The sequence below is a fragment of the Pangasianodon hypophthalmus genome, chromosome 4 (genome assembly GCF_027358585.1).
Source record: "Pangasianodon hypophthalmus isolate fPanHyp1 chromosome 4, fPanHyp1.pri, whole genome shotgun sequence".
Lineage (NCBI taxonomy): Eukaryota > Metazoa > Chordata > Actinopteri > Siluriformes > Pangasiidae > Pangasianodon > Pangasianodon hypophthalmus.
The window spans coordinates 23,411,449-23,425,370 of NC_069713.1; the positions used below are offsets into that span (position 1 = coordinate 23,411,449).

The window sequence follows — 13,922 nt, forward strand, 5'->3', positions numbered from 1 at the left end:
CACCTCAAGGTTCAATGTTTTGTGCATGCTGAGATGCTTTTCTGCTCACCACAGTTGTAAAGAGTGCTTATTTGAGTTACTATAGACTTCCTGTCAGCTCAAACATATCTGGTCATTCTCCTCTGTTCTCTCTCATTAACAAGGTGTTTCAGTCTGCAGAAAATATCTGCACACAGGATTTTTTAAAAATGTTTTTCGAGGAGATCACCAGTTTCTAAAAGACACAAACCAGCCCTCCTGGTACCAACAACCATGCAATGATCAAAGTCACAGAGATCACACTTTTTCTTCATTCTGATGTCTGATTAACTGAAGCTCTTGACCTGTATCTGCCTGATTTATTTTGCATTGCACTGCTGCCGCATGATTGGCTGATTAGATAACTGCATGAATGTCCAGGTGTACAGGTATTCCTAATAAAGTAGACAATGAGTGTATATTATGTATAGTTTTGAAGGGCGGCATAGTGATGCTGCGGGTAGTGTTGCCACCTCAAGGCTCAAGGGTTCCTGGTTCGATCCTGAGTTGATTGTTCTCCACATGATTGCGTGGGTTTCCTCCAGGTTTCTCCAGTTTCGCTCCACCTCCCAGTAACATGCTGGTAGGTGGATTGGCTACTCTAAATTGTCCCTAGGTGTGAATGTGTGTGCATGGTGCCCTGTGGTGGACTGGCATCCCATCCAGGGTGTATTCATCATGCCCACTGTTGCTGGGATAGGCTCTGGATCCACCGTTACCCTGCCCAGGATAAAGCGGTTACTGAAGATGAGTGAAAAAGTATAGATTCAGAATGAATATGGGCAGCATGGTGGACTGGCATCTCATCCAGGGTGTGTTCATCATGCCCAGTGATAAGCTGGGACCCTGACCAGGAGAAAGCAATAAACATGTATAGATTTGAGGACGTAAAACATACACACATTTCAGTGAAGGAGTTTTCAGAGTTGTCCACTTGGTGGCAGTGTGAGACAAACTATGACAAGTCGTGCGTCCTACGTCACATCCGGCGTCCTTGCCGGTTCACTGCTAGTGTGTGGAGATGGCGGACAGCACAATTACAGTGACAGTTGCTCATGGTAAACACTGCTAACTAACGGGTTATAGATTTCACTTATTTAAATCTCTCCACTGACTTAATGGTTAACTAGTGAAAACCGGAAGTTAGCTAATTACCATGTAATCTCTCTCTTAACTGGAGTAGCCTGCTAGTTAATGACGAGTATCTGTTCTGTGTTTATATTTTTGCTAGCAAGCTAGCTGAGTGTTTTCATCATAGACACTATGTGTATGCTAGTTGCATGATAAAGATATAACCATGACGTCCGTGTTTGTTTCTCAGGAAGCTCCAAACACAACATCACAATAACAGGACAGGATGGAAATGAGCCTACACTTAAAGATCTGTCAGAAGCTCTGGCACAAGCCACTGGGGTACCACAAGCTTCCCAGAAAATAATATTTAAAGGTAATAACAATAATAATCAATCATAAAAATAACAATCCTTGCTTCTGCATTGTAGGATCTTACTATCAGAGGATAAGTTTAACAAACTTTTTACAGAAAGACTTCTTAAAGACTAAATGTGAGGTCTTGAATCATGCTGTCTTTCGCTGTAGGGAAATCCTTGAAGGAAATGGAGGAAAGTCTGTCCAGCCTTGGAGTAAAGCAAGGATGTAAACTTATGATGATCGGGAAAAGGGTAAAAATATAACCTGAAGTAGAAAGAGGTGTTTTTTGAGAGATTTATTGATGTAAATGGAGATGTGTATGTTTTACACTTTCACTTGCTAGAATAGTCCAGAGGAGGAGGCTGAACTGAAAAAGCTGAAAGACATTGAGAAGTCTGTGGAGCAAACAGCCAAGAAGTTGGAGAAGGTTAATGGCGAACTGACAGGACTGAAAAATGCACGTATTCATTCTCTCAGGGTTTTTTGTGTTGATGTGTGTGTGGATTCTTTGTGTTATATTCTGTGTGTATTCATTTTGCTGTGCTGCTCTTTTTTTTTTTTTTTTTTAGGGCTTCTTAGCAAAAGATCTACAAGCTGAAGCTCTTAATAAACTGGACCACAGAGTAAAAGTGGCTGCTGAGCAGTTTATGAAGATCCTTGAGGAGATTGATGCCATGGTTGGTAATTATTTTTATTTAGCTTACTTATTTTTCATCTAGTATACTTAAAGGGATGGTTTGTCACACTGAATTGCAGTTCTGATATATTTGAAAAGAGAACTGTTGCAAATTGATTTTGTCATGATGAAGGTAGAAATTTTTCTCACCTGAAAATTTGTTCTGCTCCCAGCCAAACTAGAGCTGCTCAGAAATCCCCCCTTTTGCTTAAAATGCAACTCACAGCACATACTTTTTAACAGAAGGTGCATGGTTTGGCATATCACCCTAAACACGCTGCAGTGGTCCACCAAATATCTGGGTTACAAATGGTATTAAAGCAAATTATTTTTAATCAGTTTTATAATTATTTGCTACTAATGATATAACTACAGGTTTGTTTCTAATTTGGAGTCATCCTGGTTATCATAGTAAAAAAAAAAATAAACAGAGAAATCTAATTTTACAAGCTGAGGAATCAAAAATAGGTGCAATAAGGTGATACAGGGACACACTGAATGGCCTGGGTTTCAGCAAAAAGATAGTTTTAAGTCCTATGATGGTTCTCAGAATGGGGACCACACAAAACTGTCGGTGGTATGTAGTTAAAAATTAGTAGATGTTATTAAACATTAAAATTAAATTTGTGCCAACCGGTCACAATTCAGTCATCCTGCGCCCACTTAATGACATTGCTGTAATGTTTTTAGAAGTTGCTGGCCAACACTAACTATAGAGAAGTTGGGGGAACAGAGACATTTAATATCCATAATGTGGGAGAAAAAAATTGAGAACTGCTGTAATCGTTCAATTAAGTGACAGATTTTTTAAAAAGGCTTTAAAAATAATCGTTTGAGCCACAAACAAAACAGATCATTAGAAGAAAGGAAGAGAAGGAAGCGCCCATGTGTGTGTGTGTGTGTGTGCAGCATTAGTACACTCACTGTAAATTTGTAGTGATTTACAGCTTTTCTCAAACTTTGAGGCCAATTTTATTTTTTTAAATGTTGTATTTTTGCGTTCTTGTAAATGTTTATCCATATATAGTTCTTTATGTTTAAAGCTCTCCCTAAGCATATAATGCATTTGTAACTAGGGAGTACATGCTCTTTTACTCATACTCATGCTTACCTACACTTACCATACTGTGTGATGCAATAGATCAAGAGAAGCTACTACAACATTTTTCTACAGTATAAGTAACCTGATAAAACATCCTAAACATAAAACTCAGCCTGAGGAGTTCATTTCTAGCAGCACACAACAGCAACCAATATAACTAGAGCTAAATATAATGTTCCCATAAAGATCCCTTGTTTGCTTAATAGTAAGAAGCTTAGTTATTTCTGTATCAGTATCAGTACTGACACTTACCAGAAAGCAGTACTAATACTTATACTCTGGGGGGGAAAGTATTGATGCATCCCTAGGAATATCCAAAACAAAATACACTGTTTACATCCAATACTTCCAGGCACATAACATGAACACAACCTGCTCCTTCAGATAGTTAATGTGTACTCATTACAGCTAACAGTTCTAATACTAGTTTCTGATTTTATTTGCAGACTGTGCCTGAGAATTTTAGCGACTGTAGGGTGAAGAAAAAAGGACTTGTAAAAGCTGTACAGGTACAGGTGTATTTTTTTTATTTTTATTTTTTTTTTAAATTTTTTTTTTAAACATACATTTTAAAGTGATTATACTGTAGATCAGTATATCAAATCTAATTTGTAATTATTGGGTTTTTTTTTTCCCCCTCTCCCCTTACAGGGCTTCCTTGCTCAGTGCGACAAGATTGAAGCCGGCATATCAGATCATCTGGCAAAGATTCAGAACAAAAATTTAGCCCTGACTGAATAGCGGGAAGTTAACATCAGCGATTGCATTAATATTTGCTCTGTGAGCGACTGAGGAAAAATCACACTGAGCTTCAGTACTGGAGCAGGTTCAACAGTGTTTATTTATGTATTCGTCCTTTAAAGGGCAGCTTAAAACCTGTCGCAGTGATCTGGAGGTTAAAAGGTAAAATAGTGGAAATGCTTGCAGCAGCCTCATGCTGAAATTCCAATTGGTCTAATGTTTGACATTGTTTCTTTAAGATCTGTGGGTAAGAACATGTACACTGCGTAGGTAGTGTATCTCAAAGTACTTTAAAATTTTTAATGACAAGGTGTATAAAATATTTTGTGTGCATAGGAATTAGGAATTTAATTTGGTCAAAAGCATGGTGCAATATACGGTGCTTTAAGTCTCTTAACTCCTCAGCAGTGTTTTGATTGACTCTGTGCTGGAAACCAATTTTAAAAAAAAAAAATTTTTTTTCAGTATCAAATCAAATATGGAGTTATGTTTAGTGACCTAAAATTCTCTGTACCCCAGAAAACATGGAGCACAACAATTACAGTTGCTATTGTAATGGATCCTGAGCAAGGGATAATTGTTGTTGTGGTTTTATTATGATAAAAATCTTTACGCTTTAAGCCATTTTTATGTGGTGTGTGTACACAGCTTGTACTGTGTTGTATTTGCTGTTGTAAATTGAGAAATTCAATCAGGTAATGTACTACAAATTGTAACAGATAGTAGTCATGCCAAATCACATCATCATGTGTTTGTGTGAATTATTTTGCTGTGGGCAATAAAATTTTGTGTGTTATTTTATGATGCTTTCAAAATTAATTAACCACTACTCACATTTTCAGTAGAGGATTTCTAAAACATATTTAAATCCCCAAAATAATGCATTTGTTCTTTAAGTGGTTTGACAACTTTTGGTATATTGTAGTAATAATCTCTACCCTTAGAGGAAAAACCTCCCAAACTTGAATAAATACAGGATTCATATGTAAATTTTACAGTCTGTGTGGAGTTGAGTGTGTTCTCTTGGTGTCAGTGTGGTTTTCCTCTGGGTTCTCCAGTTTCTTCACACCTCCAAAAAACATGCAGGTAGGTGGATTGGCTACACTAAATTGCCTCTAGGTGTGAAATGTGTGTGTGCATGGTGCCCTGCGATGGACTGGTGTCCATGTTCAAGGTGTATTCCTTGCTTGTACCCCGTGTTCTCGGGAATGGCTCAGTATCCACCGTGACCACGACCTGGATAAACGGGTTCCAGAAAATGAATTAATAAATTAATTTTTCACATCTTTCACATATTACTTACATAATCACATGCCAAAAAATGTGAAATGTATGATTTTTCAGAAACATTTCATATCTATTACTGAAAATGGTGATAAATACATTTATTGACTGTATGGAAGGAATGTATTAATGAAAAGGATCTTAACTGAGCATTGATCATTATTTGAATGTCGGATAAAACAGACAGGCTGTGTCCATTTGAGGAAAAGATTGTTATGTCTTGTGTGATGTTCAGGTTTTAGCCTAATAAACTTGGTAATAAAGGGTTCTAGACCCTAGAAGCAAAGTTTACTTGTCTAACAAAGGCGTAGACCTTCTTTAGTCCTAATCTTACCCTGCTGAAGAAAACAACAGAACCAATCACAGAAATTCTAACGGCTTCCACTACAAATACCATTACAAACCATCAGCTATTAACCATTAAAACCATTACCATTACTGGTCCTTAATGGTATCCACTAGACATAATATGCCTCCAACTGAAGGCAACAAATTACCAGTAGAGACCCACAGGGACCAGTAGAGTTTCCATTAAAACCAATACAATCTCCATTATAACCATTAAAACCATTACAAATTCTATGAGGGTTTCTGTTGTGTTTTTCAGCAGGGTGCTTAGTCAGCTGTTTGACTTCTGTGATGAATGATAATGAATGGACAGACTGGAAACAGAGATCATCACTGATACACAAGTTTCTAACTGTTTCTAGATGAATAATCATTTAAAAAATGTTTCTTGTGTTAAGGAGGAGTGATATAAAAAAGTGGACACGTTATTTCATTTCAAATAAAGACAAAATACTCGACTAGGCCTACTCTTTTCATTAGAGTATCTTATCCATATTTTATTTCATTGTTAATTTAACAATAGCCTACAATAAGAGCTGTATTTCTGTTGAAATAAAACATAAAAAGAAAAGTGCTAGCAAAAGGGCTGATGTTTGTAGGCCATCCTTGTAGCCTACACTCCGTTTGGTACCTAGATATTGGATGGGTTTTCTAGGCTTGTACAAATAAAGTAAAGTAAAGTAATGTGTAAGGTGATTAAAGAAGACTATGAGAGAAGGAATTATTTATAATGAATTATTTTTAGTGACTGTTTAATCGTCTCCTCAGACATGTTGAATTTGACGCGTGGCACCTTTCTTGTTGTTAGCATGTTAGCTGAGCTGACTTTATGAGCTGACTTTTCCTCGCAAACACACTGAGCTGGAATAAAGGGCTTGTGTTTACAGTTTGGCCTGCTTTATGGTTAATCACATGGGGTTTAAACTGTCTACAAGGCCCCATACAGTGGACTCAATCTGGCAACCCTGTATGCGGCTGTTCCCTGCGGGCTAAATTTAACGCTCCGCTCGCCATACAAGGTCGCGCTGCTCTCCTCCGCGCGCTCACTCCAGCATTATTTTTGGCCTCTGCGCTCCCGCACTCCGCTCCGCCGCCCCGCACCGCACCGCACCGCACCGCTGCTGTGCCCGGATTCTGCCCACTTTAGGAGTAGAGTCGCTTCTGTCTCACTTTTTTTCCCCCTGCAAAATTTGGAGTTTGGTAAGAAACTGCATATTATTTCCTTGGAATGACTGACTTAGTGTGTTTTGAGTAGCTTAAATGACAGAAATCTTTAGCTGGGATTAACGTTGTGTAAATTGTATATACTTTTTTTTTCTCCTGATTTTTATGATTTTAAAAAGTTGGTATTTGGTACAAAAGCCTCGCTTTCATATTCATCTGTAATCCAGTTTGCGTTGCACTAAATTAAGAAATTGTTATAATATTGTAAGTACCACTATAATAAGTGAAATAATTACTATATGTTATATATATATATATATATATATATATATATATATATATATGTGTGTGTGTGTGTGTGTGTGTACATATATATATATATATATATATATATATATATGTATGTATGTATGTATGTATGTATGTGTGTGTGTGTGTGTGTGTGTGTGTGTATGTGTGTGTATGTATATACCACTATAATAAGTGTTGTGGCAGTTTATGATACTGTCCTAAAGCTCCCTCATGTATAAATGAAATATGATGAACCTTTCTTTAACAGCGATTAAGTCTACTTCTTTTCAAAACTTCAAGCTGATTAGTTTACCATTGTTAATCTTTGTGAATTAGTTTAGCAGTAGCAAGGAACCTTTCTGTGCATATTTGATTAAAATATTAATAATGTTAAATTAAGTACAATATAATGCATCAGTCTGAAGTGCAAAACTGGAACTAGCCTAACATTTGAACAGCTTTTGAATTGAAAATGTTTATTGACCCAAATGCGATGGAATTGACCCTTAGTTAAACTGTGAGTGCACCTAAAGCAGCAAATCGAGAGGGAACAGGCCTACGGGACTTTCAGAAATCGAGTGCAAGTCAATCCAAGATCCACTCAGGATGTCAGGATCCATACAAGTGCAACAGGAGCAGCAGCAGCGGAATCTGGAGACTCGTTATGAAAGCAGCTACCACCAAAGCTCCCTGTCGTCCTTTAGACACCACTCTTATGCAGCTCATATGAGCAGCATGGGGTAAGAGGAGCCAGCGATGACATGTCACTGTGCTCTTCCCTGATGTGTGCTGACTGGTAGACTAGCACCTGGAAAGCTACCTCACACTGCTGCTGCTTTTTAATCTCATCCTAGAGGCTCACATGCTCACGTAATAAATAACACCTCATCTTCCTAACTTATCCTCACACGTTGCTCAGATGAGATCAGTCTTCTAAACAGTATATAAAGACAAGAGACAAAGTTGTTTCTTGTGTGATGCTTGGCTTTTAGCCTAATAAACATGGCAAGAAACAGCGTTAGACCCTAGAAGCAAAGATTTCTTGGCTAACTACGTAACCAAGAATGGCTACTGAATGGCTAGACTGGGGGAAAATGTTAAGTGCAAAGATTGGACCACTTAGTTTTGTGAATAATTACATCATTTTATTTCAGGTATACGTATATTGATTAGCATTATGACTCCTAATGCAAGTTTAAGCCCAGTTTGAGACTGCATTGGTTAAGTTCAAATCACTTCAACTCAATTTTATTTCTATATAGCTTTTAGTACTTACCATTGTCTCAAAGCAGCTTTCCGAAAATCCAGATGTAGATTTATATTTAGTCTCCTAATGAATAGAGGTGACAGTGGCAAGGAAAAATGTCCCGAGACGACGGGAGGAAGAAACCTTGAGAGGGACCAGACTCAAAAGTGAACCCATTCTCATTTGGGTGGCACTGGATAGTGGGATTATAAATCATTACCCTTATTCAACTGTATGCTATAAAGTTAACCGGTACTAAGTGTGTTGAAAGGATGTTTAGTATGAGCTGCGTGTTTTTTATGATTACAGCAGAAGTTCTTAGGTATAATAGTACACTATCTAGGTGAGATTATCCACTGAAGAAATGGTGTGAGTTGGATATAAACTGTACTTGGAAAGTGTAATCATTAGGGTATCCAGGTCGGACCATCCACAGCAAAAGTTTCGGTATCCATACAGTCATACTTATAGTTTTCTAAAAGTTGTAGGGTTGTGTTGGTGTAGAGCTTTTGCACTGATAAAGAATTTTGAAAAATATTACATTCCTTGCTATACTTTGGTTTTGTAGACAAATATATTACGGTCCATGTGGATCTCGACACTGTGATACACTGATATCTTTATTTTGTGTTGTGAGTTTGTGAGTTTCTGAGAGTACATTCAGCATTAACACATTTCTGAGCTTACTGCTTAATGTTTATCAGGAAACCAGTGCTCTTATAGTTGTATTATAGTGTAGTGTACAGAATTTATAAGCATTATGTACATCATTGGCTGAATATGCAATAATGGTGTTATTAGCAAAATGTTGAGACTATACCACTGTCAAATCAGGCTATTTTAGCAGTATTATAATTGGATTTAATTTGGTTTTTTTTTCTCACTTGTTAGTAGCTTTGGTTAAAATTGTCTGCCAGATGGCTTTCTTTAATAAATAATCTGATTTTGTTCTACATGCTGATCATGGTTCTTCATGACCCAGCTAGAGGAGGAAATTGAACCTCTCTGCTGTTAAAAAGCCAAGGTTATTAATGTGTCTCAGGGCTATTTGTGGCTCATGAGACAGGGAAATGTAGAGGCTCAAGATCCCTGTTACTGTAATGCAACTGTACAGCCACTTTCCCAGTTGAATTCTGGAAATGTGCAATAATGAGGAGAACATTTAGAAGCTTTATTCTGCAAAGTGATATCACCTTGCTTTATTAAAGTGTTTTGCACTTACTATGAATCAGATGCTATTTGACTGAATGTGGAAGAGAGAAATAGTGCAAAGGGTAAGGGTACTGTACTTTCTTGGAACACATAGCATTTTCTTTTTATATCAAACATGGCTGTTTTTTTTATAGATGCACATTTACTTCTGCACGTATGCACGTATACTTTAGTTTATTTTGTCTTCATTACAAGATTGCGTAAATCTTCTCCATATAAATCCCGTCACCTGCTGTGATAAAACCTGCAATTGCAGGGTTTAGTAGCAGATGCAGCGATGCTGAGAATAAATACAATATGAATTGCTGTGATCCTTCTCAGTAATAAGGTTAATGCTGAAAGCCGTTGTAGTCCAGAGATAAATTATGATACTGCAAGGGATGAAGAATGAATCTCCCCAGATAGCAGAGCTTTGTGCACTGCAGGCCCTGTTTATCAAGCATGTCAACAACAGGAAGCCCATAATACCCCTGGCAGGTGGAAATACGTGACAGGACTATTTACATGCCTCCAGGTTTATCTCCTGCTGCCGTCCAATACAGACAGTTATTTGTTCTTAAAACAACAACCCTTTATGTCTAGAACATGTCTGAAGTGCTTAAAGAAGACAACTGAACAATCTTTTGAAATGTTAATGTTTTTTTTAAATGAGTAGCAACATTATATTTAATAGAAAATGTGTAGATTGTTTAGAGTTGTCTGTATCAGCAAAGAAAAAAATCGATTTTTATCCCCAAATATGGAATTGTTAGAATAGTTGGAGATATTTAGCAAAAGCTGATTCTGTGTTGAATTAGACTAAAAGCCTTGGATTAAAGCTTGTGGGAAAAAGGACAATGGGCCTCATTTAACAAACTGGATACAAGCAAATTTATTTGTAAATTTATGTGTAATTCCCCCGAGTTTGTGAAATTTACTTGAGGAGACTCACTAATGTGAACCTTCAAATCATATAAATGATTTGAATCAGTTATTGCTCTTTTATATAAGGATTGCATTGTCAAGTTTAAATAGTTTATTTATTTCAATTGCATGCACAAATTGAATGAAAATTCTTTGGAATATATTAATGACTTGAAAGAAAGCAATCCAAAACAAATCCATAATGTAAGACAAATAAGTCTTGCTTATGGTAGCTGAAGAGCTGCAGTGGCTGAGCTGCATTACTGGAAGATTTAGCACATAATACATGTTTAGTCATCATTTTGTTGTTTTCAGCTCACTGTGAGCTTTGCCTTTAATGGAGTTTTGTGGACATCACTAAATGTAAATCAGCTGTCCTGTGAACACAGTAATTTGTGGTTGGTTGGCATTTATCAGCATACACACGTAAGTGCAGCATTACCGATAATAATCTGGTGGGAACTTTTAGCTCAGTTTGGCCTATGAAAATATTTATATACATCTTTACTAAAAGATAAGTCATGCCCAATAATAGCAACAGCAATTTTTGCATACTGCAATGTAATTGTTAGTCTTAATAACAGCAGGATACAGCTACAGTGTTATACAGAATATACTGTTATATAATGTTAAATCAGTTGAACAGATGAAGATTCTGTCCCTGCACATCACATAGTTCAATATTTTTAACTGCTTTTTTAGTTTTGCTTTTTTTTTCAACACGTTAACAGTTTTGCTTTTGTATAACTACAGGTCAGTGTCTAATCACAGTTTAATCTTTCACTAACGCACTAAACAAAATCATCATGTAACATAATAACATTTCCATTCCATCAAAACTGCAGGAACTGTGACATTATTGAGTTTTTTTATTGAAACGAGCAGCAGTTTTAGCTTTAACAGTAAAAACTGCTGCTGTTTTAATCCCACTGCTTGACCCCGCTGTGGGTTTGTGGCATGACTGCTGTTGGTTCTTCTTTAGGGTGCAGGCTTCAGGTGAAAAGCAGGAGAAGAAACTGAGCTCCATCTCCAGGTTAGCAACTGAGACTTTATGGATTTCTTAATGAAACAAGGGCAAGAATAATACTTGGATAGTAAATAGTACTGCCCTTGTTTTTTTCTCCACTGCTTGTGGTGTGATTGCTGTTGGCTTTTCTTTAGGCTGCATACTTCAAGGAAGAAGCAGGAGAAGAAACTGAGTTCCACCTCCAGGTTAGCAACTGAGACATTATGCTGTTCTTTATCAAAGCAAGGACAGGAATATTACCTTTGATTGTAAATAACACTGTTTTTTTTTTTCTGCACTGCTTGTGGTGTGCCTGCTGTTGGATTTTTATTTAGGGTGAAGTCTTCAAGTAAGAAGCAAGAGGAAAAAAAGACTTCCTACGCCAGGGAACACAAGTGCGCCTGCCTGGCACTGGACAAAGAGGAGAGTGTCGTTGGATACGTGGTGCCTGTTTGTAGAAGCAGGTGGCTGGCTTTAATATACTTTCCTACGTTTTCCAAACACAGAATACTGGATGAAACGTATACTAAAAAATGTATTTTACCAGAAGGGTTGATATTTTTAAATCTACCAGGTCACCACTTGGTTCACAGTGTCTTTTATAAAGGGTAATTCAGTAGTTAACAGTAGTTTTGTGATCTCTTATACTTTCACAAATATAAAGAAATGTAAACAGAGCTATATCTGTTAAAATGATGATGTGTATAAAATACACTTTCTCTGTAAAGATTCTATATGAGTGTAAATACATGACTCTTTTACTTCCACTTGCATTATCTGTTCCTACTGTTAAAATGAAATTATTTGAGGTTGCATTGGCCACCTATAAGCCAATCCATCTCTTTGATCAGTTATTTAGCCACACAGGATCTGATGGAGAGCCAGGAGGAGGTGAAGGAGGAGGGTCTGGGCTACGTGGTCATGAGGAACCTCTTCTCAAGAGACACTGAGTACCAGCTGAAACTGGTGAAGAAGAGCCGCAGCACGACTGTGAGGGAGTCTGCAGAAAAACTGGCCCTTAGCAAGAAGGTCATACTTCTATACCTCTTCTGTACCTGAGTAGTTTTACCTGACAGTCTGTTCACATCCTGTATTGAAAATTTACAGTCATCTGGAGAACTGTTGCATTGTGCTTTTACCTTATGAAAGACTTTTATCCTATATGTGTGTGGTAGTTTGGGAAAACCCATTGAATATTGCTGTGAGCGAATTCAGCCAAATAAGAGAAAAAAATTTGGCTAAAGTTGGGTTTTTCTGCTAATAATGTGCTTTGGCATCTCAACCAAAATTATGTGGAAAAGTTTATTTTATAACCTTGCTTATGCAATCTGCCTGCAAAGATCATGTTATATAAGCTGTCAGTTTAACAAACACAGCGGCAAAAGCAGTCAGTCTGCCTAAAGATGTCTATAACGTTGATAGCTAAGTGTCATTTCTTCACACAATGAATGTCAGGCTTCGGTTAGGTTGTTGGACAGCTATGTGCCATAGCAAAATGCACATTAGCCTAATTAATTCAGCTAGAAATCAGATACCAGTTGTCAAAATGTCCACGGTGCTCCTGCGCCACAGTCAGAATAAAATTGTAAATGCAATTTTCTCTTTTTTCACTTTTGGAGATAACCAGATCTTAAAATGTTAGAACATTTCAGTACAGGCCCGTATTTTTCAGAAGTATGTATAGTATAAAATGTCAAAATATCACCATATGAGGGGTTTCACCAGGCTACCATGTGAATACACACATATTAACTGTAACTAGCTGGTTTTAATTCAGTTAGTAGAGTCATCCATTACGCAAATCATTCCAACTGCTGTAATTTCTAGAAAAAAAAAACTGCTCATAACTCTACTCTAGTATTGTGTTTGCAATTTACTTGTAATGGTACATTTTAAATTTAGTGGAGATGCTCATACTGTTTAAATGGCTCTCATTACAGATTGAAGAAAAGCATGAGTTCCAGAGGAAGCTGAACGCGGACAGTCTGACTCATCCTCCCGAGTTCATTGTGAAGCCGCGTGGTCAGACCGTGTGGGAGGGCAAGAGTGTGACACTACACTGCACTGTGGCTGGCTGGCCCAAGCCCCGCGTGGCCTGGTGAGGCCTTATGTTCTCTGTTTACCATTTACCATGCTTGTTTCTTTCTGCTTGTGGTGTAACTATTGATTTAACTATTGATATAAACAACATTTATGGCCATAAACATGAAATGAGATAGGGATATGACTCTAATAGATTTTTTTTTAAATGTTTCATTGAGAAATTGAGCCAGGAACTTCAAGATACAATCTTAAGATGATATCTTAGCAAGGGAAGAATTTTGGGTAAAGGAAACATTATCAAATATTTCTTATAGTGAGATTATTATCTAACCAAAATAAGACCATTAAGCCAATTTGTAGACATATTTACTAATTTCAAGCTTAAATAAGCTTGTCATATTCTGTTGGCAGATAATTTTGTTCTTTCTCCAAATAAAAACTTGAAAAAAAGCAAAAG

At 37.1% G+C, this 13,922-nt stretch overlaps 2 protein-coding genes across 3 annotated transcripts in view; both read left to right on the top strand.

Moving 5' to 3' along the window:
• Positions 1 to 940: 940 nt before the first annotated feature.
• On the top strand, positions 941 to 4,769 carry bag1 (BCL2 associated athanogene 1). The gene is made up of 7 exons (XM_026936082.3): positions 941 to 1,076; positions 1,340 to 1,465; positions 1,618 to 1,700; positions 1,793 to 1,906; positions 2,019 to 2,126; positions 3,674 to 3,736; positions 3,879 to 4,769. Exons 1-7 carry the CDS (start codon positions 1,040 to 1,042, stop codon positions 3,966 to 3,968), a joined length of 621 nt encoding a protein of 206 aa, XP_026791883.1. The 5' UTR covers positions 941 to 1,039; the 3' UTR covers positions 3,969 to 4,769.
• A 1,866-nt stretch (positions 4,770 to 6,635) lies between these two features.
• Positions 6,636 to 13,922, top strand: part of myom1a (myomesin 1a (skelemin)) — a 29,218-nt gene continuing 21,931 nt past the window's right edge. For both annotated transcript variants that reach the window (XM_026936914.3, XM_026936916.3), the window contains exons 1-7: positions 6,636 to 6,800; positions 7,566 to 7,795; positions 11,399 to 11,449; positions 11,578 to 11,628; positions 11,758 to 11,886; positions 12,274 to 12,451; positions 13,363 to 13,520. In XM_026936914.3, coding sequence (XP_026792715.3) covers positions 7,662 to 7,795; positions 11,399 to 11,449; positions 11,578 to 11,628; positions 11,758 to 11,886; positions 12,274 to 12,451; positions 13,363 to 13,520 — 701 coding nt within the window. In that variant the 5' untranslated portion in view covers positions 6,636 to 6,800; positions 7,566 to 7,661. The remainder of the gene's footprint in view (positions 6,801 to 7,565; positions 7,796 to 11,398; positions 11,450 to 11,577; positions 11,629 to 11,757; positions 11,887 to 12,273; positions 12,452 to 13,362; positions 13,521 to 13,922) is intronic.

What these genes read in the sequence shown, in the direction of transcription:
- bag1 (XM_026936082.3), top strand. Translation starts at nt 1,040, where the DNA reads ATGGCGGACAGCACAATTACAGTGACAGTTGCTCATG. An exon ending in AACTGACAGGACTGAAAAAT is followed by an intron (nt 1,907 to 2,018) that starts GCACGTATTCAT and finishes TTTTTTTTTTAG; the next exon opens with GGCTTCTTAGCAAAAGATCT. An exon ending in GACTTGTAAAAGCTGTACAG is followed by an intron (nt 3,737 to 3,878) that starts GTACAGGTGTAT and finishes CTCCCCTTACAG; the next exon opens with GGCTTCCTTGCTCAGTGCGA.